Source organism: Ictidomys tridecemlineatus, chromosome 4 (genome assembly GCF_052094955.1).
Source record: "Ictidomys tridecemlineatus isolate mIctTri1 chromosome 4, mIctTri1.hap1, whole genome shotgun sequence".
NCBI classification, from domain to species: Eukaryota; Metazoa; Chordata; class Mammalia; order Rodentia; family Sciuridae; genus Ictidomys; species Ictidomys tridecemlineatus.
Genome location: NC_135480.1, coordinates 48,838,911 through 48,865,795, shown reverse-complemented (window position 1 = coordinate 48,865,795; position 26,885 = coordinate 48,838,911). Strand labels below are relative to the sequence as shown.

Sequence of the window (26,885 nt, the reverse complement as noted above, 5' to 3'; positions counted from 1 at the left end):
ATGAAAATGTACTACTTTTCCAATGACAGGCATTATTATCTTAAAAGAATCAGCAGAACCACAGGAAAGTGTTCTAAAAAGTTAACATAAAAAGGTCTAGCTTGAGATTCTGCTCTTATAACTCTATTACTATATCAAGCTTAGAAAAACATCTCTGGACCCAAAACCACAAATTTATATATGTATAATGTGATTAATTCAACTATATACATAAATAAGCCTTGACAACCAGCAAGATGACCAAAGTTTTAGATATTAAACGGGGGAAATCACAAGAACTTCACTGTTATTTCATGGAAAGGATGCAAAGAACTATACACACACACACACACACACACACACACACACAATAAAGTAATTTTAAAATATTGAATATCCCAAAATTCCTTAGAAAATAAATGATCAGTAGGATGGTGGTAATGATGGCAGAAGGAATAAAACATAGTTAAAATGCTTTAAATTGTGCTAACATTTAGGTAAACAATGCCACCTGCCTAGATTTAAAACCTCACATAAGAACAATTATCTTTATTTATAAATTTTATCTGGTTGAAAATCAATTTTCACTAACCCAAAAACTTATCTGGTTTATTCTCTGTTTCAGTGGCAGCTGTAGATTTTTCTATTCAGAGTGCATGTTCTATAAAACTAGAAAGTAAGTCATTTTAAACATTAGGCTTTATCTTCCAAATACATTTAGTCCTGTAAAATACCACTACTTATAAGTAATTAAACTAATTCTTAATTCATCCAATATAAAAATATATCCAATTCCATCTTTAGAAAATTATTTCAATTATTTCATTTCTATCTTGAATTTTATTTTCAAATATATCAAAAATATCTCAAAATTAATCTTTCCTTAATTAAGTTTCTATATTCATAAAATACAGTATCAAATGGAATGCATTCCCAAGTTACATTAAGTAAAAAACATCAAAGTCATGAAAACAACAAAAATATACTTCATTTATTTTAAATAACTTGCCATTAAACTGAAAGATATATGATCATTTTCATCTAGAAATGTAAATGATCACAATCAAACAAAGGCCAACATATCCCTCTCAATCTTTCCCTCATATTCGTATATAATTATAAAACAAAGATATCATGTAATAAATACATACACACCTTCCTTTAGCATATGCCAAGGTAGACACACAAAAACAAGAAAAAAATGTTGAAATCAGAGTATAAAGGGACTCTGCTCTTTCAAACAATGCAGCACTGAAAGACAGGTCAGCATCCTTGGGCATTACTAGGAAACTTTAGCACATCTGATATTTCCATCATCTTCAAGATTCTTCTGAACATTCAGAAAATTTCCCCCACCTCACCTCTCCACAGACTTCCTTTAGCTTTCCTCCCTCTACTGTGTAATAATGCTGTTGCAGATATATAGGCTTTAAATGTTCAGAGATTCAACCCCCTCTCTATATTAATTCAGTTCATTTTCTCACAGACACTGACTCAGCCGTGGGTTGTGCAGCACTGACGTTTCTAACCAAACAGCATCGTGTGAGCTGTGATCATCCCATTTCTCCATCTCTGAACAGTGATTGGATATTGTAACTGATAGACAGGTGAAGAAAACGCAGGGGATGAGGGCTTAGAGATATGTAGATATGTTGCCAATGCCATCTGTAAAGCTAATTCTAGCTCTGACAGCTTGCCAGGTTTTAGAAAACTAGGATGCAGATAACTTTCCTTTTTCCTTTCAATATTTGTGTATACATTCTGGTCAATAATGCTTTTCTTTAAAATCAAAGGGAAAATATCGTCTGCACTTTAAGAATTCACTCAAGAACTATTCTTTTAAGCAACCAAACTTTTCCCTTTTAGACTGCTGCTGAAGTGATTTAAAAGGGAAAATGGAAAGCTCAGAAGAAATGAGCATGCGTACTTCTGGGGAATGAAACCTTGCAGCAAAGTCTGATATTGAATGTACGATGCATTTATCTTTAGCAACCTGAGCAGACTGCAGATCAGAGTTTTATATAGTCATTCTGCCCAACTCAAATATTCAAAAGCCTTCAGCATATATTCTTGCTATACACATTATACAGAAGAGGTACTCATTTTCTTTTTTAAAATAGCAAAACCTCCTCTAATTCAGGTGCACACGCCTGTAATCCCAGCTACTTTGAAGGCTGAGGAAGGAGAATCACAACTTGGAGGCCAATCTAGCAACTTAACAACACTTTGCCTCAAAATAAAATAAAAAGGGCTGGGGATGTAGCTCAATGGTAGAAACTTGCCTACCATACCCAAGACCCTGGGTTCAATCCCCAGGATCCCACCCCCTACTCACCACTCCTCCAACACAAAGATTCCTCTAACTCATAAATAAAAGGGAAAAATGTCATAATTAGACCAAATATACCTCAACAAAAATGACTTTTTAACATCTTTAGCTATTACCAAACCCTTCTATGTAGATATTAACTATACAACTACTCACACAGAAACAAAGTTCACTGATTTTTAAGTAATATACTTCTATACCACCTGAAGAGAGACCCCAGCACCTGAAGTCTATCTATGTCCAGAACAGCTTTCTCTATCTTTTATATCAGAGTGCTAGACAAATCTATATTCAAGTTGGGTGCAGTAGTGCACACCTGTAATCCTAGCAGCTCAGGATGCTGAGACAGGAGGATGGCAAGTTCAAAGTCAGCCTCAGCAACTCAGCAAGGCCCTAAGCAACTTAGCTGTCTCAAAATAAAAAAGGATAAGAATGTAGCTTAGTGGTTAAGCATTCCTGGGTTCAATCCTAAACACACACACATACACAAATCTATGGTCAAAAGGAAGTTCAGAAAATAAAGTACCTTAAAATTGTATTAGATGGAAATTATAAAGTCAATACCTACAAACCTCAGACGGCAACAGTCAGAACAGAAAAGACTGCAACCATTACTATTATTTTGTAAATCAGAAAGTTTATTTTTATCACACCCAGCAAGGAAAGAGGGGAAAAATTCAAAACTAAGACACTGAAAAAATAAGGCTATTCAGAAATACATATAAATGAAATACATATTTAAACAAGATGACTTTTAGATTATCTACAATATTGAGACAATAAAGAAAACTATGCTCACTTATTTGTAAATTTAAATCCCCAATTGTTTGAGATAGCAATAAGTCCAGCTTAAAAACTAACATTCTCAGTCTCCCTGATCCAGAAATGACCACAGGACATAGCTCTAGGAAATGATTAAGTAGATAACTGCTAGAAAATCTCAAGAAATTTAATTTCCTGATATAAATGAATCCCTTTCCAACTGCTCCTTTTCCCTTTTTTCTTGTCTAGAAGGTAGACATGATGGCTAGAGCTATAATATCCACCTTGTGACTATAAGAGAAAAGCCAATCAAAGCAGAGATTTTTAATCCTGATATATCCTAAAGCAATTAAAAATACTCAGCCATCACCTACCTCTAGATTTCTTAGGTACAAAAAACTAAAATCCCCAACTTAGGCCAACGTTTAGTCTGGTTTTCTTTTACAAACATCCCTAAATAAAATCCATAATATTCAAAAAAGTAGGTAGATGCACAAATAAAACAAAATCGGCCACAAATTGGTACCTTCAAGCTGGGTAATGGGTAACAGGGATTCATTATACCTAGTAGATTATGATAAATTATTTAAAAATTGAGAAAGAAGCTTTTTTATAAATTCCAGCTATGCCATTTATAAGTTCAGTGGCCTTGGTCAAGGATATTAGCCTAACTGTTTTTATCTGCCAAATGGAGACAATAATAATATCCAGAGCTCTACTTTCAGATCTGGTCAAAGTAATCTCCTGAAGGTCCCTGGCAGAAATTTCCTCTATCTACCTTAATAATTAATACTTTAATCACCTTAGGATTTTCTCAAGCCTTATTTTTTTAAATTTATTTTAGATGTTGATGGACCTTTATTTTATTCATTTATTTATATGTAGTGCTGAGATTCGAACCCAGGGCCTCACACTAGGCAAGCCCTCTACCACTGAGCCACAACCCCAGCCCTCAAGCCTTATTTTTGATACTGATTCATTCTCTGAACTTTACAACTCAATACCACTATTTAATTAGTTTGAGTACTCTAATTGTTCTGTATGTGAATATTAAAGCATTTCCAAGCAGTACCCTCATATTCTTTAAAATTTCTCCTAAACTAAGGGAAGATTCTCAACAAAATTTGCTAATGTTTGTTTTTTAAAACCTCTTAGTCAATCAGTTTATTATCAACTCCCAGCAGGTAGGTAGTGCACACCTGAAATCCCAGCAACTCTGAAGGCTGAGGCAGGAGGATCAAAAGTTTGAGGTCAGCCTCAGCAACTTTTTAGCAAGACCCTGTCTCCATAGATAGATAGATAGATAGATAGATAGATAGATAGATAGATAGATAAGGAGTTGATCAATGGGAGAGTGCCCCCAGGATTCTTCTATTACAGGTATAGAAGGAGGGAGAGAGAGGGAAGGAATAAATAAATACACAAGTAAGTAAGTAAATATTCTGGGGACTGGGGATGTAGCTCAGTGGTAAGAGTGTATTGTATGCAGGAGGCCCTGGGCTTGTTCCCCAGCACCATAAAAATAAATTAGTAACTAAATAAACTCCCAAAGTAAAATTTTTTTAAAAGTCAAACAATACTTCCAAGTATCCTATGTTTCTAAATGCATAGGGACAAGAGGTCTCTAAAAATAAGCTGTTCTTTTGGGGCAGATTTTTTACAAATTAGGTTTAAAGTAATCTCAAAGAACTTCATGGTTTTTACATAAGATAATTTTTAAAATCAATTTACTGATATGTTTAATTTCCCTTTAATGTTTTTCATTCAAACAACCCTAAATATTAATGCAGCCCACCTTACGAAAGGATGGAAAAAGGATGGATGTAGCTCAGTGGTAGACAACCTGCCTAGCATATACAAGGCCCTGGGTTCAATCCCTAGCACTGTACGGGAGGGAGGGAGAGGGAGCGAGGGAAGAAATTGATTAATTAATTTACCAATGCTACAACTACCAAGAAGAGCTGTATTTGTTACTGAAATCAAACAGCAATGGAAAAAGCACTGAAAGTTTTAAAACATTTTTCCCACTGTATGCATGTAGCTTTTATAAAGCAAACAATGGCTTACTTCCACCCTCATCACCTCTTCAGTATATAATGTAGCACTGTATACATGAGAAGAAAAATATTGTGAATTAGGAAGGATAATATACAATTCACCTGTATAACAAACACACAAGAGTAGATAAAAATATAACCTCACACAATCCAATGCCTCTTTAATCTCAAAGACTAAGTAATTATCCATGAAACAGAGAAAAAGAACTAATGCCCCATTTGGAGAACACACGTATACTCACTAACTATAAACAAAACAAAAAACATTGACATCATTTGGCATGTAATTATAAGTTAATAAAGTCAACTTCACATTAACATTTTACGATCTTATCCCATTAAAAGTCTGCAATGTCAGTGAACTTCTTGTCAGGGGACTTAAAAGCATCAATCACTCATGTTGCTTAGCTGTAATACACAGTTTAAAAGTACCTAAAGTATTTCTTAAAAATTACAAAAAAGATTTCAATATCATGGCATGTTTTTTTCAAGAAAGCTAGTATTTGTTATCAGTCATCAGGAGAATTTTATATTCTAGTTATTTAAATATTCAATAATATCCTCTAAGCAATATTCACCCAGCAAAATCCTCTATGAAAACATGCTTACATACCTGTAATATGTGAGGTTTATAAGCTGTCAATTAATATCCTAAAATTTCAGATCACAAAGTATTGTAAATGAGGTATTCCTCATTTAGTCTCACAGCACAAAATGATAGTTTAAAAAAAACATATAGATAAGCAGAAACTTTTGAAATGAATTTCATTTCATGCATCAAACTTTAAATGAACCAGTATGGTCACTCCAAAAAAGACCGATTTTCCCATTAGGATCAGTATGGCAGCATAATATAAATTCATACAGTTACAAATGTATTGAGGAAAACACTGACATAAATCTATAAATTATCATGTGTAATCTGAACATATAATAAACTTAGAATACAAAATAAATTCCTATAGATTTTAAAATACAAAGAACTAACTGGTTTTGCCAGAGATTCCAATTAAGCCAATTATAATACTCGATCATGGAGTCAACTAAGATTTTAACATAATTTAGAGATAGAAATAAATCTTAAAACAAATATGAATATAAAAACTTAAAAAGAAAGAACTGTTTCTCTGTAAGCTAATTAAGGAGAAATATAAACATGCACAATATTTTGTAAACCATCCCCCATACTCTGACAGGACTTGCCACAACCAAATGCAGTAGTAGTCTTTATAATCAGTTTTAGCAGAGCTTTGATATGTGAAATACATATTTTCTACCTACCTTGAATGTTTATAAAGTTTACGAGGTCTACTATGCAATTTCCGATCCCAAATCTCTGGATCACTGGAGTTACTGTCATAGGGATGAGGCCGTCCTGCCATCCCACTTCAAGCTTCCTCACACTACTGCTTTGAAAGCACACATGTAGCACCCATAACCTACATAAGAGAGTAGTGTTGACCTTTAAATCTATTCCACTCAGAATAAAATAGCCATAGAATTTTATATACTTGATATTATTGTGACATATTTTAAAAGTGATGAATGGATCATAAAACACTAAATATACAAAGTGCCAAAAATCAGATTACCATAAGCCCCAGGAGTCTTTTTAGGTACTTTTCATATGACTTATCTATTAAATTTGCTACTCCTATGTAACAGTGTACCATTCATATCTAGTATATATATTTAACTCCTATTTAGATAGTCATGTTTCCAAACATGAATATAATACCAAAAGGCAAAAACAATTCCATAGAATGATTTATTTATATAAATTTCACTTGGAACACATTTCTTAATGACTAAAAAATAAGATGCTTAACAAAGCAACTAGTAAGACCAAACAACAATGTTAACCAAGTTAAAGAAGCCAAATAGAAATTTAATTTCTGCTCAAAAAATAAATCTATGTAAACATCCTTGTGTTCACTTACAGTGCAATTACCACAAAAAGGTGCTTTATCAATACAACTCATACACTTAACATCTTTTCATATGTTAGGCTTGTGACTGTTAAATCTACCTAGTCATATAAAATTGTAAGAAAACTCAATAGTGTTATAGAAAACCTGGACTATACATTGTTAAAGTATATTCACATCTAATTTAATTTTCACATTCACCTTGCAAGGTAGACATTATAATTTCCATATAAAAAACAGCAAACATCTTTAGAATTTCAGTAACATTATCAAAGTTCACAATATCACTATTCAATAGTAAATACTACTATTTACTCTTTATACTAAAAAGCAATAAAAATTTAGTATACAGAATAGTCTTGACCTTGAAAAGTGCTCAGACTGAAGTATTTGGTTGAAAATAGATCAGCCTGGGGCAGCAGCACCTGACTTTAATTCCGGCAGCTTGGGAGGCTGAGGCAGGAGGATCAAAAGTTCAAAGTTAGCCTCAGCAAAAGCGAGGTGCTAAGCAACTCTAAGCAACTCAGTGAGACCCTGTCTCTAAATAAAATACAAAATAGGGCTAGGGATGTGGTTCAGTGGTTGAGTGCTCCTGCTCAATCCCCAGTACCAAAAGAAAGTAGATCAGATTTGACTTTCAGAGACTGTGAACACCAAAAGAAACCAAATGATAAACTTTGTTCAAATTTTTCTGACCAAATAAACAATTTGAACAAAGTTATATAAACTGGTCTAGAACCCAGGTGTCCTGATGCCTGCTCTTATATACTTACTTTTTCTATACTTTTGTTAAGTTGAATTTGATGGAGAAAAGTAAGGAGAATCATACATAAAAGTCAAAGGGAAGTCCCCAAATCAGGAAAAGACCTTCCTAAATTTTATGTGATATTCCAGTATAATTTCACAGAGAATGCCAAAGACAACTCATTGAAATTTTGAATTTTATATCAAAAACAGTAAAATAAATGGTTTTATTTTAGATAAACTATTTTTCTATGAATTTTCCTCATGGTTACTTCATACCTTCTTTCCAAAAAGTTGAAAATCATAATAAATTAATATTTCAATAATATATAAATATTTCAATGAATGAAATAAAAATAATGGGAAAGGGGAAAAGGAAGAATTGCACAATGGCTGGTTCAAATCCCTATGCAAATGCTACATGATTTATTTTTTGAATGCTCCCATAAAAGGAAATCCATTTCCTGAAGGATCACTGAATCACCAAAAATCAGTTATTAAATGAACATAAAAACTATGAAATTACTTTGAACATAAAGATGTCAATCTCAATTGAGTTTTTAACTATGAAAATATATTTACTCTAAATAAAACTAAAAAACTTCAACTTTATATTATAGCTAATTATCCATACTGAAGAGAGAAAAAGAGAACAAATCAGAGAAATAAAGGGAAAAAGTGGTCATCAATAGAAACACAAAAGGTATAAAGAATAGTAGAAAAAAATCAATAAGGAGGGATAAGTAAGATGAAGAGATTTAGCATGTTCTGTAGAATGAGATTTAGAACACTTTTCTCCTGACTTTACAGGTCTTCCAATAAATTATTCCAGGGATTAACATTTCATTCTTTACAAAGCATTTTTCCCTCTGCATCCTCACCAGCATACAAGACCATTTTTTCTCTTCCTTGCACTTAACTATCAGAGACATTCCTCTGACTAGGATGGCAACAAATGCCCACTGAGAGAACAATCCCAAATCATGAGAGGCAGTGGCAAATAGGCATGGAATAAGGTAGATTCAGATCCACTGTAACACACAAAACATAAGGGAAATGCCAAAGTTTTCCTAATTTGATCCTACTGAAAATAGTGAGCATATATTTATTGAAAGTAGTGAGCAAGCAAAAAGAAAAGAAACGTTTAATGTTCAGATAAAAGCTTTTTAAAAGTCAATTTAAAAAAAGCATATTCACATTTGATTTGTCAAAAAAAAAAACCCTGAAGTATTTATTACCAGGTGAAAGATTTCTCCCACCCCTCACACCCAATATTTATGGGAGTATAAGCAGACTAAAAAGTGAAATTCAAGTTGAGATATCCCAAAAAAACATGTGTCTACACATGTTAGTGTATTTTTAAATTTTATAACTAACCTAAAGATAAAACTAAATGGTTAAAAGGTAACTGATATACAATATATACTATTTTATGCCATACTCTGTGACTTATATTTGTCTGACTTCATTCATTCACTCATTCAAGCACTTGGGGAGCATCTATTACAATACACCAAGCCATCTGCAATATGCTGTCAGACATTATTTCTCAAAAAACAAACAAAAACCTCATTCAAGTAAGAGAAAAATGACAATTCTCATGACCTGCTCTTGAGTCTCTCGTCTACCTACAGCCCCTCTACTCAAGTCTTTGCACTATTGACCTACCATTTCTCCCCATTAAGTCTTGGTATTCTTTAGGATTTTATCTTCCTCAGTGGTTGCTTGGGTCCAAGGAATCAAAAGACAAAAAAATGAAGATAAAATCCTCGAGAACATCAGAATTAGTTTTCACATCTCTATTTTCACAATCTCTATTTCCATTATCACCATCTGAATTCTTCAACAGGCTTCCCAAATTGCAAAACCAGTCTTGTTGTTTTGGCCTCCCACATCAGCTGGAATCATCTCTATTCACCAAGTAAGAAAGTTTGAAATCAACCCTGACTTCTTATTTCCCTACCTCAAGTCTACTTTTAAAAAAATTTCTTTTTTGACTCTGTTCTCCCTTTCATTCATAAGTCTGCTGCTGACTTCATTTAAACCTCTGCCATCTATCAATAAACCTCTTGGCCGACTTCCTTACCACCATTCAGTTGCACATTTGCTCCACTGTAATCCAGACTTTCTTTCTATCTAAAAATTCTTAATGACTCTCCATTTCCTATACCTAAATTCCTTAACATAAAATGTTCCTTCAAAATATGGCACTTGAACGCCATATTAGGCAAACTAAAATATGCTCTTTGGCTCTTATAATCATCAAAAAAAAAATGCTGGACTACTGGAAACAACATCTCTAGAAAGAATGTCACTGTTCATTTTATTTTTAAGACAATGAAAATCATGCAGAAATCACCTGTACAGAAGCTGAAAAAACTGGGCTTGTTGATTAGGGACATGTGTTCCTCCAGATTACCAAAATTTAACTGAGAAAAGGTGATTCAATTACTTTTACTTATCTTGGATATTACTATCTCAACAAGGAGGGACAGGAGTTATAAAAATCTTTAAAACAAAGGTAACATAAGTGTTCCCTGGGACACTATTTACAGATATTATTAATGACAATGATCTATAGAAGGATTTTTTTTTTAAAGTAACAATGTGAGACAGGAATTTAGGAACACAGAGAGCAATGAATCTCAAAAGGGGAACCGCCCTTGAATCACTGTAATACAAAACAACCTGTAAGCAACCCAGACTTCTTCCTAGATAGTAGCTTGCCTACTGATGAAAAAAAGAACAAAACAAGATAACTACAAGGCATCTGGAGGAACTAAGTAGCAGGATTAAAACATGCAAGGGAAGGGTGAAGTACAAAGAAAAATGGCACAAACTGGGTAACCTCACCCTGACTTCGGTTCTAGTCCCAGCCCCTTAGCTACCCTATAAATATAAGAACTCCAAACTAAAGCAAACAACATACTTTCTCAGTAATCACCCATATTCCCATTCTCAAATGTGTGCTATCCCTTTATAATAAATCTCTTACCCTGCTACTCGTCCTAAGGCGTCCTTGACTTCCTTATGTAATATGTCAGGAGCCTGGAATGTTCAAGTAAGTACACAAGATCTCTTCTGCCTGTGGAGAGACCTCTTTGGATCCCCTTATGTTGACATAAGGAAACAATTCATTCTGTTCATACTAGGTATCAATGAGCTAAGAAGTTTATATACGTCTATTTTAAAGCTTAAAACAACCCTATATTAGTCTCCTGTTTCATATATGAACAAATAGTGGAATTAAGATTTATATCCTATTTTAACAAAAGTCCACATTCTTCCCAATGTAACCAAGCTAAGTAAAAGAAACTCATATTTTTGTTCCTCATTACCAACAGATGTCTTTTTTAAACTAAGCCATCATGTGGCATTGTCCATCCCAATGAGATCTTGATCTACTGTCATTACACAAGAGCATTTCTATTAACATGAAATGATTGGAAAATAATTCAAGTATGGTAACTGGAGAGAAAGACCCGATGACAATAAGGGACAAAGAGTTCAGACTCAAACACTGTCATAAGCTAAACAGAAAGCCAAATATCCATTAGTGTGGGTAGTAGAGCTATGGAGAAGGTAAACCAAGACAACTGAGAGGGATAAATGTCCTAAGTTAACCTTCCTTACATAGAAAAAGAACCAAAAGGAGGAGAGAGAACCCCATAGAGTAAATGAATTACTTAAGACTGGCAGACAACAGAATGAACACATGAATGTTCACACAGTTAATTCTACCTATATACCAAACCTTCATAGGGATCTAAATAAAAGAATACTGAAAGATCAGAAACTGAAAATCATTTGATAAGCCTCGACCCTTAGGAATGCAAGAGGGATGATACTACGCAGAAAGCCAGAAAACAGATATAACCACCATGAAAGCCTGAAACATTTCTAGAAAATATTTATAATTTCCTCATGATACTTAACCCATTTTAAATTTTCCCATGAAGTGTGACATAAATCCATAAATAGACAAGAAACTGAACACTCATTTTCAGAAGCATTAAGAACTGGAAAATTTGGAGGACTAAATACTACACAAATAATCATGAAGGACAAAAACCACCACATAGAAACATTTTTAAAAGAAATGGAAATCAAAGGGATGTAAAAGAACAACCTCCTGCAAATGCAATCAGGTGAACTGATCATGAAAGCTTAATTCCAAAAAACAACTATTTAAATTTTTTAAAAATTGTTTTAAAGCTATTTAGAGACAAACAGTGAAAGAATTTACTCCTGAAAAACTACAACTTCAAGGGACAGAATCGCAAGTTCAGTTCCAAATTTTTTTGCTGTTCCCTATCCCTCAAAATATGATGAAGGCAACTAGTGAGTCATACAAGATCAAAGTGGTAAAGAAAACTTCAGTGCTAGAAGTACAGATAGAAATTTCAGACAGACATACTGGAAATGAAAGAACCACAGAGAGGGGAGACACAAATTCTGAGCATAAACTCCTCTTAAATCCCTAGACGACAAATGATTACACATGCATGCGGGGAGACCTCAGGTAGCCTGCAAAAACAAAACCAGAGACCATAGATTATACTCTTGAACACTGGTGGCATGAAATCGGAGTTTGCTATGTTTTTAACTGAGTGTATTTCCCAAACACATAAAATTCAACCATCAGAAAAGTGAAGTCTTTACTGGTATCTGAGAACAGAGATCACCACAAGCCGACAAGCTAGAAATAAGGAAAGAATTCCCAGAAATAAAGAACCAACAGAGAGGGTAAATTCCAAAATCTTGAGTAAAATCTCTGTTTAGACTCTTGGCTGACCACCAAATTACATAGGTGTTAGAGGGACTCTCCTCTACCCTGTCCCCCAGGAGACCAAGCTAATAAGTAGCTAAAAGAAGGAAAAAAATGAGCACAGATAGAACTGCTATAACTGCAAGAGAAACAAGTTTGCAATTTGAGTACAGGCAAAGATGGTTGGTTACTTCACCTATGTGAAGTTTTTGTTCTTCATGATTATCAGGAGGCAAATCAGCAGTCACTAGAAAGAAATCCATATAAGAACACTACAATGCCCAGGTTTCAACAATTATGAGACATGCAAAGAAGAGACAGTAAAAGGTTATCAACAAAAACTGACTCCAACTAAGCCCAGATGTTGGATTTAGCAAAGACTTCAAAATACTCATTATAAATATATTTAAACATTTCATTATAATTATGTTCAAACAAATATCGAACAATTAAAGTTCTACAAGAAGAAAACAATCTTGAATAACAAAGGATTCTCAATAGAAAAGTAAAAACTGTCAAAAAATTCAGCTTTGGGGCTGGGGATGTAGCTCAAGAGGTAGCGCACTTGCCTGGCATGCGTGCGGCCCGAGTTCAATCCTCAGCACCACATACAAACAAAGATGTTGTGTCCACCGAAAACTAAAAAAAAATAAATATTAAAAAAATTCTCAAAAAAACAAAATTTCAGCTTTAGCTACAAAGAACAATAAAATGAAAAACTATATGGTCATAATAGCAGATAGAGAAGAAAAATGAACATTGCTGCAGAGACAGGTAAGATATCTAATGACACAATATCTAAATACTTGGAATCACTAATGAGACACACAACACGAATCAATGAATCTTAAAAGTACTGGGTAAATAAAATAATCCAAATTTAAGATGTCTAGAAATACCACATAAAAATGACTAGTTGCCTCTGAGGAAACACTAAAATAAAAGGGGAATTACTTTTCATTGTTTTTCCTTTTATCCTATTCGAATTTTTTACATATTGTTTTTATGATATTGGGGGACACTGTAAGAAAATATATGGACTTGCTCCACTAAAGAAATTTCCTTCTTGTTAAATTTTACTGCTTAAGTATAGCTTGGGGGTATTATTTTTACTGCTTACATATGGTCAATATGTATGCACTGGCAAAATATTTATTCCATGTGTTCCCCATTATATAAGATTCTGAGGACAAGAACAAAATATAACTCATGTTTATGTTCCCATAGCTTAATATATGTATATAAATCTTATAAAATGTTTTAACTAAGACTAAAGAAACTGGGGAGCATTTCATGTAATATAATCCAACAATGCAGAGAAAATATAAAGTAGGAAGATTTATAAGCAGTTTTTAGTTTCCAGTTGCTTCTCTTCAAAGAATATTATCTTAGCTGGGTGTGGTGGTACACACCTATAATCCCAGCAGCTCTAAAGGCCAAGGTAGGAGGATTGCAAGTTCAAAGCTAGGCTCAGAAACTTAGCCAGGCCTGGGGCTGGGGATGTGGCTCAAGCCATAGCGCGCTTGCCTGGCATGCGTGCCGCCCAGGTTCGATCCTCAGCACCACATACAAACAAAGATGTTGTGTCCACCAGTAACTTAAAATTAAATATTAAAATTTTCTCTCTCTCTCTCTCTCTCTCTCTTTTAAAAAAAAAAGAAAGAAAGAAACTTAGCCAGGCCTAAGCAACTTAGTGAGACCCTGTCTCAAAATAAAAAATAAAAAGGGCTGAGGATGTGCTCAGTAATTAAGCACCCTCAGGGTCCAATTCCTGGTACCAAAAATAAAAATAAAAAATAAAGAATATTATATAACTATACCCAAGTTTTAGTCAAGGCATAAAGCACCAATCATCTTACTCTCAAATGATCACAAATTATAATTCAATTTCTAAATTGCTCTCAGGACATATATTTATTTAAAAAGTAGGAAAAAAGGAGGGAAAGTATAACATCCCTGGAAACATTTTTTTAAGATTACCAAATGAGCCCTAAATTTTCCCAAACTAATCCTCAAAATGCTTGGTTGCTTCACACAGAAACCCTTTCAACTGTCAAGGTTTATACTTTTCTGATCTGTTACAGTGAAAATAATACTTTTATGTAATTTCTGTTCAAATTTTGTTGACTTCTTAAGGTATTAATACATATTTTTTTTTCTTTTCTCATCTCAAACAACCCAATAAATAAGAGTGGTGGTGTAGTCCAGTGGAAGAACACCTGTCTAACATGGGTGAGACCCTGGGTTTCTTTCACAGTACTGAGGGAAAAAGAAAAAATGTATGAAGTTTGAAACTCATTTTAAATCTTAAGCATTTATGAAATACCTACATTACATGATTAGCATTTTAAACAACTAGCTACTGTTAAGAGTCCTAATTCTTAAAAACTTATTAAAAAGCTATATGATTTTTAGTAGTCTAAAAAATTTATTATCATTTTGCTTTCTGCTTATGACTCTATTTTTCCTTTTCTACTATAACCAAACAGTTTTGCCTTCAAAACCTGAAATGCCTTAACTGAAGCAAATCACCTTGACATATTATTTAACATAGGCAAAGCTGTAAGCTGCTGAAGTGCCTAATTAAAGAGGATTACATTCAGCTCCTAAGAAGGCAACACTCTTTAAAAAGGCACATTTTTAAATGTTAAAATCCTTAAAATTCTTTTTTTTACATGACAATTTTTTGTAAGTTATGTATTTTTTCTACATATAATCTTTACTATGCTGCTACATTTTGACCAATTTATTATTTCCCTTACTTGTATTTCTTTCAGATTTAACTGTTTATCTACCATCAACTCAACAGGCTAGAAAAAGCTCTAAATATGATTCAATTTCCAGATTGTATGCTATCCTATAGAACTCTACATGATAATGGAAATCTCCTATATCTGCATTATCCAAAAAGTAGCTCCTAGTCACATGTAGTTTAATATTATGCACACGCAATGTGTATACTACCAGTGAAGAACTGAATTTTCAATTTTCCTTTTTAATTAATTTAAATAGCCACAAGTGGCTGGTAGCTACCATATTTATTAGCACAATTAGAAGCAGAACTTCCTCCACCAAAGAAGTTCTTTTCCTCCAAATGTTTCATTTTAAGAAACCTAAAATTTGCTCTGAGACAAAATACTAGTTCACAATGAGATATTCTAGATATCTTTGTGACTTAGTATTCCAGGCAGTATTCCATTTTAATTAACTAAAATTATTTCCTTATATTGAAATATTCTTTAATTAAGGCTTATTAAAATAACTTGCTTTAATACCACATAGCCAATTATCACACCAAATTGTCTCTCAAATTTAATACACAACCCTTAAAATGTCACACCCAGAAAATGAATTCTAAAATTTCAATTGGTTAACTATTTGAGCAGAAGATCCTATCCTTCCTCATATCATATCCCCCACAAATTCCAAACTGCTAAAGAGTTCAAGTACAACAAAAAAACCCATAAAAAGTCAAAAAGAAAATATATAGGAAGATAATTAACTGATTCTCAGAATAGAGAAAGAATTGCTAAGCCAAAAATAAAAATAAAAACAGCTTCAAGCCAAAGACTGAAATGGAAATGTGCAATCAATCATTTTATGCCATCATTTTCAATAAAGATGAAGGAAAACATCAGGGATTAGAATCAGAACTACAGAATAGCTTTCAAAAAGTATCAGATTATATCACATAAGAATTTAAAAGTAAAAGATGACAAACTAGAGAAATGTTTATAAATCTATACTTTAAAATCTGAATACTGTAAAGGAAAAATGGACAAAGTTTCATGAACTTGCAATTTACAAATACTAATGATTAAAAAGAAGAAATAGGGCTGGAGATATAGCTCAGCTGGCAGAGTGCTTGCCTTGCATGCACAAGGCCCTGGATTCAATCACTAGCACCACAAAAAAAAAAAAAAAGAAAGATTTCAACTCACTCATAATATAAGAAAACCAAGTTAAATCAGATGTTTAACCAATCAAAGTTTTGTTTTAATGTTAACTAGGCAAGGGCTAAAGTATTGGGGAAACTGTCATTCAAGTTCATGGGAGTATAAATTGATTTTAAAAGTATATACCTTGACACCAGAACTCCTACTTTTAAATTTTTAACCTAAGAAATACATTTATCAAAGAATTTATGATAGAAGAGGGTAAGGGAGACTAATTTCCAAAAGCAGGGAACTAATTAATATACAGTACATTCTCATAGTGTTGAAGAATATAACATGGAAAATTATTACCAATAAATGCTTAAAAAAGAGCATAGGTTATACAATAAATAAATTGACATGTTTAATAAAATTTTAACTTTTAAATATAGTTATGTGTTTCTTTGAAAGTAACTGTCATTGACTTGGATTATCATGCCATTTTCTATTTTGCCCTTTGCTGAATGTTCCAAATTGCATCTAATACACCTTACTTAGATTGATAATCAAAAAGAAATCACTCCAAAGAAATGTAATTTCATAAGATGTTTTACAAGGTACTCATCATAAAAAAATTTCAAGGTTAACAAATGTTTAAAGCTACTGTTAAATGTTACCATAATATTATTCACTATGGAAGCAAAGATGATTAGCAATGCCACAGCATTTTTCTTCTAAAATATGACAACTGTTCTCTTTCTTAATGTTGTGAGCTTGACTAACACAAAGAGTTGCATATATTTACAAATAATTCATATGTACTATCAGACCAGTATTATGTATATAGTATATACACACAAAAATGGAAATGAAAAAAAAGAGAAATAAAAACTAAAGATTAAGTTCTATTGTTTTATTCACACTATAGCATAATGAACAAGTTTTTCATAACACCCCTAGAGAGAAGTGCATGCAACCCACTAGAGAAAGCAATGGAATAAAACACTCAGAAGACTTGTAGATCTCTATTCTAGTCTCAACCTTCCTAATAACAGTATTTATTACCTACAACCTTTTTATCAAAATCAGTTGAAAGGGCTTGACCTATGTTTCACTTTTCTCTTCCAAAAATGGAGAGCATTAATGATTTTAAAGTACTTTCAGTATTAATATTCCCACTAGTCTCTAAATATTCCTTTATAGGAAAGACTTAAGCAATTTGGAAAATTCAACAATAAGAAAACAAAAACGTCTCAGTTAACAATTTAAGGGAATTTCATAATTTTTTAAAGAAAACTACATGGGTTGGGGGTATATATAGCACAAGTGGTAGAGCAACTGCCTAGCATGTGGAAGGCCCTGGGTTTGATCCCTGCCACTGCAAAATAAACAAACAATAAAAAATCCTCTAAATGAATAAATGAAGAGCTGAAAGGAGCAGATTGCATTGCTTGCTTTCCAGATGTGAAAAAAATAAAATTCAAGCCCAGAGTGTATAAAACAAACTGCCCAAAATGAAATAATTACCTTTAAAATAATGCAGCACTTTGTGTATCCCTCTAAAAATAAGAAAATCATAAAAATGTTTGTTGCACAATTTTGTAGCTGAGATTCTTTCTTAGGTAACTGAGCTTTAAAATTTTTTTTTAAGAGAGAGAGAGAGAGAATTTTTTTTTAATATTTATTTTTTAGTTTTCGGCGGACACAACATCTTTGTTTGAATGTGGTGCTGAGGATTGAACCCGGGCAGCACACATGCCAGGCGAGCGCGCTACCACTTGAGCCACCGCTTGAGCCACATCCCCAGCCCTAAAATTTATTTTTAAGTTGACATTTAATGTAGTTAAAGCAGAAAACTCACGATAACTTTTTACTCATTTGCTATAAGCAATAATAATCAAAGATCTTAAGGGAAATAATGCAAATTAAAAATGATAAAATGTTTTTACTTTTTAGAAGTAGATAATTGTATTACAATAGACGATTTCTTTTTAATGCCATATCGTCTCTCTCTTCAATCTATTTTCTCTTTCCTTGGTCCATTTTTCTACCTGGCATTCAAATTAGGTACAATACTAAATTATCAGTCAGTGAACACCAATGTACAAAGTAAGAAAAAGAGCTTCCCATTGTTCAATGCTTATTAAAATAAAGAGAAAATAAAAATCTTTTAATTTCCAGTGGAAGAATCATACTGGCAATGCTGTAAATAATCATTTGAACTTTTCCTCTCCAAATGAGACAGGCAAATGTGAATAATTTGCAAATTGATAGATGTGTTTCAAGATCACTAAGGGTAGAAAGGGTGGGAAAAAGGAGGCAATAATGCCAGGATATTATTTTCTGGGCATAAACACAAAGCAAAATGCTAATAACTTAAATTCATACATCATTTTATTATTTACATAGAATTTTATATGCTTTATTTCATTTCATCCTTAAATTCCTGGCAATTATGTTCTATGTTGTGTTAGAAGAAACAAAAGGGTCAGAGAGGCTAAGTAACTTTTAGGTCATAGAGCTAACAGTTGTCTTTAAACTCAGACCAAAATGATCCCGAATAAGGTATTCCAAGCAGAAAAATATGATTGCAACTTAAAATGACCTCAGAAAAGTATTATTCATAGTTTGTAATCAAGTAGAATTTCAAACAGTGAGTATCATAATAGACTCATCCCAGCTAAACACTAAATATTAACTTCAGTTTGTGACCAAAAATTCTAATAGATTACTCATTTAAACTACAAAAATGAAAATAAGTGCTCAACTATCTGTATTCTCTGTTCCACGTTCACGGATTCAACCAAGAATCACATACTAGACTTTTTTGGATCATTATTCCCAAAACAATATAGTACAGCAACTATTTGTACAGCATTTATATTATATTAATTATTATGAGTAATCTAGAGACAATTTAAAGAACATGGGAGGGCTGGGGATATGGCTCAAGCGGTAGCGCGCTCGCCTGGCTTGCGTGCGGCCCAGGTTCAATCCTCAGCACCACATACAAACAAAGATGTTGTGTCTGCTAAAAACTAAAAAATAAATATTAAAGATTCTCTCTCTCTAAAAAAAATAAAATAAAATAAAATAAAGAACATGGGAGAATTTACTATAGTACGTTATATGCAAATACTATTCCATTTTATAAAAGGAACTTGACCATATGAGGATTTTATATGAGGGAAGGGGGACAGGGTCCAAAGCACCAATCCTCAGATAACCAGGGATGATTATGCCATATAATGAGAGACCTTACACCTTTAACTAAATAATATAATTAAACTGCTAATCAGGTGAAGAAAGATATTTTATCAGCAAAGATATCTTACAACCCAGAAATCTATGACATAAGGTTGCATATTTAGTGTAAAATCCTTCCTCTTTATGTTCTATTTCAAGTACAGGCTAAATATCTTTTATCCAAAATGCTTGCAAACAGATATGTTTCAGATTTGAGTTTTTCAGATTTTGAAATATTTGTACCGACTCTGTTAAGCATCCATAATCCAAAAATCTGAAGTACAAAATGCTGTGAAAATTGTACTCAATTTATTATATTCCCATATTTAACATTTATCAACCTCTTCATCCTCTCCCAGTGAGCATCTCTTTGAATTCTAATTGTTCACCTTCCATCTCTAAGTTCTTCTTTACTACCTTCTTAGTAAGGTAGGTGTCAGTTTCAAGGATCCCCAAACAAACCCTAGTAGGCCATATTAAGGGAAATGAACCCTGTACTTGTAGCCTGAACCCTAGTAAAGATTTTAATAAAGAGATTTAAAAAATTTTGAATATAGATTGAGTACCTCTTCTCGGGAAATGCTTGCAACCAGAATTGTTAAAGATTTTAAATTTGAGGGGAAGGGGGCTAATTTTGGAATCTGGGGGGGGGAGGTACGTACATACATACATATAAACATATACACACACACATATAATATTCAATATCTTGGGACTATCCAAGTCTAAACACAAAATACATAAACACTTTATATATGGGCTGAAGGTAATTTTATACAATATTTTAATATTTCATGCAATATTTAATATTTCATGCATAAAATATTTTATACATGAAACAAAATCTGTTTACATTTAACAATCAGACTTGTGGCATCACGTTACTGCTCAAAGCATTTAGATTCTGGAGATGTAGGACTCTGGATTTTCTGATTAGGGATGCTCAATTGCAATTCTTCCTCTATTAATAAACATCTGCAACTACCTCTTCCTCCCACCCCTTAGTTTTAGTTCAGGACCAAAGAAACTAAATAAAGAAGTTAGATAAAAAAAAAATATATAAGAGAAACTAATGGCCAAAAAAAGTTTCTTATTCCTTCAACTATAAATTAAATACTCAGAATCATAGGTATTCCATTTCCTCCTCCCTCACAGAGGTCCACTCTGCTCAGATGAACCTACCATACACATGAACAGAAAATGTATATCCTAAAAATTGGGAGTTTCAAAACGAACCAGAGGGCACCTTTCTCCTAGCTTCTTCAAATGCTCATTTGGGAAAGAATTTCAGAGGCTTTTTGGAGCATAGAGGGGAGGGGGACAGGACTATTTCAAAAAGAAAATTTCCTACTTTATGACTCACAGTAGAAACATGGGGAAAGGAAAACAACGCTCCCTCCAACAAGCACAATTTTCACCAAAAAAAAAAAAAAAAAAAAACCTCAGAAATGGCAAAACTCTCAGACAATAACACCTCACAAACATAATAAATATCTCCTACTCTTTTGAATTCTATTCCAGATAGATAGAGATTGGAGCTTGATGTGTGAAGACAGGATTAAATCGAAGAAAATCAAGTCTGCAAACTCCCTAAGCAGTTCTGATTAAAAACCAAATTCCATGTAGTCTTTACATAAGTTATTACAAATTTAGTTGTAAAAAGCAGTATTCTTTGTAAAACTGAACAATAGAAAAAAAGGGTTCTTAACCATTTTGTCTTCATTTTCAAAACTCTGTCCCCTCACTTAGCTTTCTCTTACCTTACTCTCCAGTGAGGACTCTCACTTTGCCCTCCAAATATCTAAGATCCACCTCATACTTAGACCTGACATCTAAAGCTCCCACTCCCCACTACCCAACTAGGTATGAATCAGATTAAAGTACTTCTCATTAATGGGTAAATGAGTTTTAATCCACAAGGTTACTAAGCTCTACAATGCGTAAGGCACAAAATAATCAAAGTACCTATTCCTAGAAAAACTAATTAATCAAAATCAATCTTGCAATGGACAATGTATGAAAGAGACATAAGAGTGCCTGCTTTACAACACACTTTCTTCATCCCATTTGAAAACGCCCCCTCCCCATCTGCCAGGGGATCAATATTTTTTCCAGTAAAAATGAATGTCTTGGGCTGGGGTTGTGGCTCAGCGGTAGAGCTCTCATCTAGCATGTGCAAGGCCCTGGGTTTGATCCTCAGCACCACGTAAAAATAAATAAAATAAAGGTATTGTGTTCAACTACAACTAAAAAGCAAATATTAAAAACAAAAGAATAAGTTAGAAAATTTTTTTAAAAAGTGAATGTCTAGGAAAGCAACATAGAATGGCACAGCCAATAATAAACATTCAAATTCTGAAATGGACTATAGAAAGACTCCAAAATTTAAACATTAGTTGCAAGTACATAAAAGAGTTTTTAAATCAACCAATTTCCTTACAAGATACCTATATTTAAATTTTGCTCAGAACTCTGAATAATAATAATTATATTAATAAAAATATTATTATTTCTTTTTGGCACTGGGGATTAAACTCAGGGGCACTTAACCACTAAGCCATGTCCCCAGCCTGTTTTATTTTGAGACAGGTTCTTAAGTTGCTTGGGGCCTTGCTAAATTGCTGAGGCTAGCCTCAAACTTATAATCCTCCTGCCTCAGCCTCCCAAATCACTGGAATTACAAGTGTGTGCCACCATGCATAGCTAGAACCCGGAAAAGCCATAAATACTGACAGCCTTTCCTTCAGTTATTTCTACAGTTAAAATGTTAATATAGTAGTCCCTCCTTAGACTCAAAGTATAGTTCCATGTTCCCCAGTGGATGTCTGAAACTACATATTGTACAGAATAAACCCTATATATAACTACATTTTTTCCTATACATACATAATATGATAAAGTTTAATTTATAAATTAAACTCAATGTGAGATTAAGAACAATAGTAAACTGAGCATGGTGGCTCACACCTATAATTCCAGTGGTTTGGGAGATTGAGGCAGGAGAATTGCAAGTTCAAAGCCAGTCTCTGCAACTTAATAAGGTCCTAAGCAACTCAAAGAGACCCTGTCTCAAAAAAAAAAAAAAAAAGTGGCTTGGTGGCTAAGAAAGAGAGAGAGAGAACAATAAAACAGGAAAACTATAACAATATACTGTAATAAAAGTTATAGGAACACAGTCTCTCTTAAAATGTGTAGATCTTAGCAACCTCAGCATACAATTTTTTCTCTTAAGTCAAGAACTTTCACTTTTTTTTTTTTTTAACTTAAAAAAGCCCTAAAGGGCTTCTTGTTGGCACATTTGATTGCCAACATCATTACCCCTGGGTTTAATAAAAGAAAAAGGAAAAAAAAACAAACTATCTACTGGTTTCAATTAGACTTTACATGTTCCCTCCCTAAGTCCTCCTAAAGACTGAAATTTTAAAGCGTGAACTACTTGCTTTAAACCTCTTTTTTTTTTCAGTTATAAAATACATTAATTCTGACCTATAAAACAGTTCCTAGAGAACAGAATACAACTATAAACAAGTGTGGGTTTGATTGGGCCACATGCAATTATTTTCAATTGTTTTAATTAGCCATCAATATTTTTAACAATCTAGAGACTGGGCTGGGGATATGCGTGCGGCCTGGGTTCGATCCCCAGCACGACATACAAACAAAGATGTTGTGTCCGGTGAAAACTAAAAAATAAATATAAAAAAAAAATTCTCTCTCTCTCTCTCTCTTTAAAAAAAAAATCAAGAGACTGCATGTAAAAATTGAGTTTTCCTGTATTCTCTTGAGAAGGCTTAAGACTGGGCCCATATTCACATACAGAACTAATCAAGTGGACCTGAAAACTTGACGTCCCTCCTAGATAAGGCATAAACTCTCCATTGGACTTCACATTTTTATTACATAACTATTACCAGAAGACATGTGAGTTTGTTACCCATAATCTCTTTTGAAAAGTGCATATATTCCAGTTTGCTTCCAAACTTCAAAGTATCCTAAATGTAAAAAATCACAAAGCAAACCACTGTTGTTTATAATTTCATGGTTAATAACTTAAAATTTTCACACAGCTTAGAAGAAAGGATGAGATAGAACAAAATTCAAACTGGTAGAAGAATTACAGCAGGTTAAAAGCCCATCTGAAAGCATTTTGGGGAATGAGGGAAAAAATGATATAAGAACTTAAAAACACTACTGAAACACTAGAAGACCTTCCTGATTAACAATGTTCCTTACCACACTCCATACTTCAGAATCTCCTTTCTCTCTACTTATATACAATAGCAGCTATTAAGTCATAAACTCTTGAAAAATATTAGAAAAAATTCTGAAACACATTGGCACCTTCAAAAATAACTCCTCAAACACTTTTTTTTTACCAGTTTCAATTCATCATCAAATTCTTTCCCAAGTATTTTTTTATTGCTTTCTGCTTTATATTCAAATGATAACCACAGTCTCGTTCTTTCCGTTGGTCCTGGATGGGCTCTCCAATATGAAAACTTGGCCCTTGTGCTTTCCATTCTTTGTTATATCTTTTACTACAATTTCTAGTCTCTTTCATTCTAAATTTATCCCTCAACTCTTCTCTAAAAAAATGTTATCATATTTGCATAGTCGGAGTAGGGGAAGAGGTGAGCAGGTCGGGAGTGGGAAGCAACGTCCAAATAAAATCAATAAACATTGTGCCGCCTTATTCAGATTGTTAATTTAAATAAAAATCATGAAAACTCCTGAAGTCAAAATATACTTGTAAAATAAATTCATTTGCTAAGGGCGCAAAGTAACAAGCGAATGAAACTCTTAACGTGTCTGGACTAGTGACTTTTCATCATGGACTCCAAATAAGAGAAAAGAGAAGTAGGAAATTTGTTCGGTCCAAGGATGGTCACATTGGCCCAGTCACACTAACAAAATACCAAGGGAGGTCTTCCCTCCCTCAACCCTATTCCCAATTACAAGGCGTGTTAGGGCACTTGCATCTGAAGGAAGGAAAGAAAGAATCAGAACCTTTTCTATGCAAGTTTTGAAAAAGCAAAGCTTTACCATACACGATACTGTCACAGTATAAAAACGTTATTGGGGTCTCACCCTTCTTCACCTGAAGGGAGACCGCCCACCATCTTATCCCCTAAAAGGGAGACGGACAACTCACCACCCTATTGTGATGCGCCCTCCTCAGGATGTCGCTGCCTTAAGCCCAGAGATGACAGGAAAGGGGCGGGGCACCGGGTTACTCTGCCCTGGGAAGGAGGGATGAAGGAATAGCCTTCATCCCTGGGGGAAAGGCCTCCGGACTGCCAACCAAACAGCAGCACCCCCGGAAACCCAAGTCCCAACTCTGCTCCTCGGAGCTGGGTGCCGGTGGCCCGAGTCCAGAACGCCACCCACGCTCCCCTCGCCGTGTCCCGCCGCCTAGACCACTGCCACAGCAGCCCGGCTCTCCAGCCCAGATTTCGCCCTCCGCCCCCTTCCTCCTACGCCCCCGCCAAGCCCAGCCTCCCACGCCGCCCCCACTGCGCTCCACAGCTATGCCCATTCACCCCGAACCTGTAGGCCCCGTCGAGCGTCCACGGAGGATCAAGGCGAAGGCCGAGGTCGGCGACTCCTCCGCTTCCTCCTCAACCGGATCCCTCCAGAGCTGGCTGTGAGACGGCCACTCCGGCGGCTGCGCCTACCAGAACCGCCGGGCAGGTTGCAGGCCGGCTCCTCAGCCGCTTCTCGCGAGAGCCCGCAATCAGAAGAGGCGAGGCTAGCCGCGATCTCGCGAGAACAATGACTCTCCGCCCAGGGTGGGCGGGACGCCGAGTGCGAGCGCACTTGACGGAGCTGCACCCTCGTACGGGACGCTTACCCTAGGTTCTGACGAGGTTGGGGGAAAGACACAGTGAGTGCGACCCTTCACAGACGTCAGCTCGGGTTCAGCCGCGAGCAGTTACCCCAGACCTTTGAATCCACATTTTCCCCTTGACTGCATGTCACCGTTAGAAAAAGCGGACAGCGTCTCCAGTCCAGAGTTAGAGAAGCCTCTGGGGCTCAGTTTGTTCAAAGAAAGCGTCGCCCTAACTGAGCAAACTCCAGAATCGCCCCTGCCGGAGCAGCAAGCAAACGTAGCCCCAATGGGGCTGATGAACAGGCAGTCCTTGAGATGGGTACCCTCTATTCCTAGTGTCCGCGGCTGCTTGTTTTTAAATGCTTAGTTGGCGGGAACCGGTGTGCCGGCTGAAACTATGGGACACTGCGAGCAATCTGGATGAAGTATGCTTCTTGTAGGCAGAAGTCGCTAAGTAATAGGACTTCAGTCGTCCGGCATCACTGAGCCCAACTTTAGACTATAAAAGATTGAGAATTAACGAAACGCGGTCTTCACCCTAGAAGCGCACACCCCGGAGGCGAGACCCGCAGAATAGGTAATCCCATTCGGCTGTGCTAAAGGCTGAGCTGCTCCCAGTGAGCCAGGGGAGCTGAGCTGAGAATAACCCGCTAGCTCCACCTGCCAGGTTGAGAAAGCCTGCACCTGGGATGACATTTGAGCTGAATCTTAAAGATGAGTAAGAGTTATCCAGTTTTGAGAAGAGTGGGAAGGGCGTTGCAAAGAGGATGCAACAAGGAAGAGGACCTGGTTTGAGTAATTTAGTATGAAAACAGATTTTGCGGAAAGAACTTTGCTGAAATCCTTTAATCACTGTTTAGTTCAGAAACTCCCTGGCTCCCACGTTTGATAACCAACGTGCTTTCCAAATCAATGTTTATGCTAAGGAAAAGAGCAGTTGAGGTGGACCATTATAGGATAGTGAGCAAGACCTTTAGATATCAGAGACCAAATGAAAACAAATTATTGTCATAGTATATTGTTATTAAAGTCTCAACATTCTGCTGAATTGAAAATTGCCAATAATATTTGAAGAAGTATAGTTTAAAAAAGCAATATAATAGGATCTTTTTATATAGGTAATCTCGTAGAGAAACTTAACAGAAAATTCTCAGCCCCCCCAAAAAAAACTAGCCAATCTTGATTTATTATCAAAATATCCTGTAAACTATGCTCAAAAGAGATAAATCTAGGGCAAAATTTATATAGTTAATGAGGTCTGTCAAACAGGAATCACTTTTTTTATCAAAATAAAAGCTATGATTTTCTAAAAAGAAGTTCTGGTATTTCACTATAGAGCTTTCACCAATATCCCTTTAGACATTCAT

At 34.7% G+C, this 26,885-nt stretch overlaps 1 protein-coding gene across 12 annotated transcripts in view; it reads right to left on the bottom strand.

The window, feature by feature from the left end:
- The window catches only part of Btbd10 (BTB domain containing 10), a 77,535-nt gene extending 52,104 nt beyond the window's left edge, over positions 1-25,431 (bottom strand). For 2 of the 12 annotated variants that reach the window (XM_078046463.1, XM_021727342.3), the window contains exon 1: positions 25,236-25,430. Coding sequence is in view for 7 of the 12 variants with exons in the window: in XM_078046462.1 (XP_077902588.1) it covers positions 1,135-1,259 (125 nt within the window). In the remaining 5 variants the exon portion in view is untranslated. Of the gene's footprint in view, positions 1-1,134; positions 1,540-6,408; positions 6,567-13,136; positions 13,207-24,840; positions 24,929-25,235 lie in introns of those variants that run through there. The other 10 variants (XM_040284727.2, XM_078046461.1, XM_040284729.2 and 7 more) reach the window with 10 other exon arrangements.
- Positions 25,432-26,885: the final 1,454 nt, after the last annotated feature.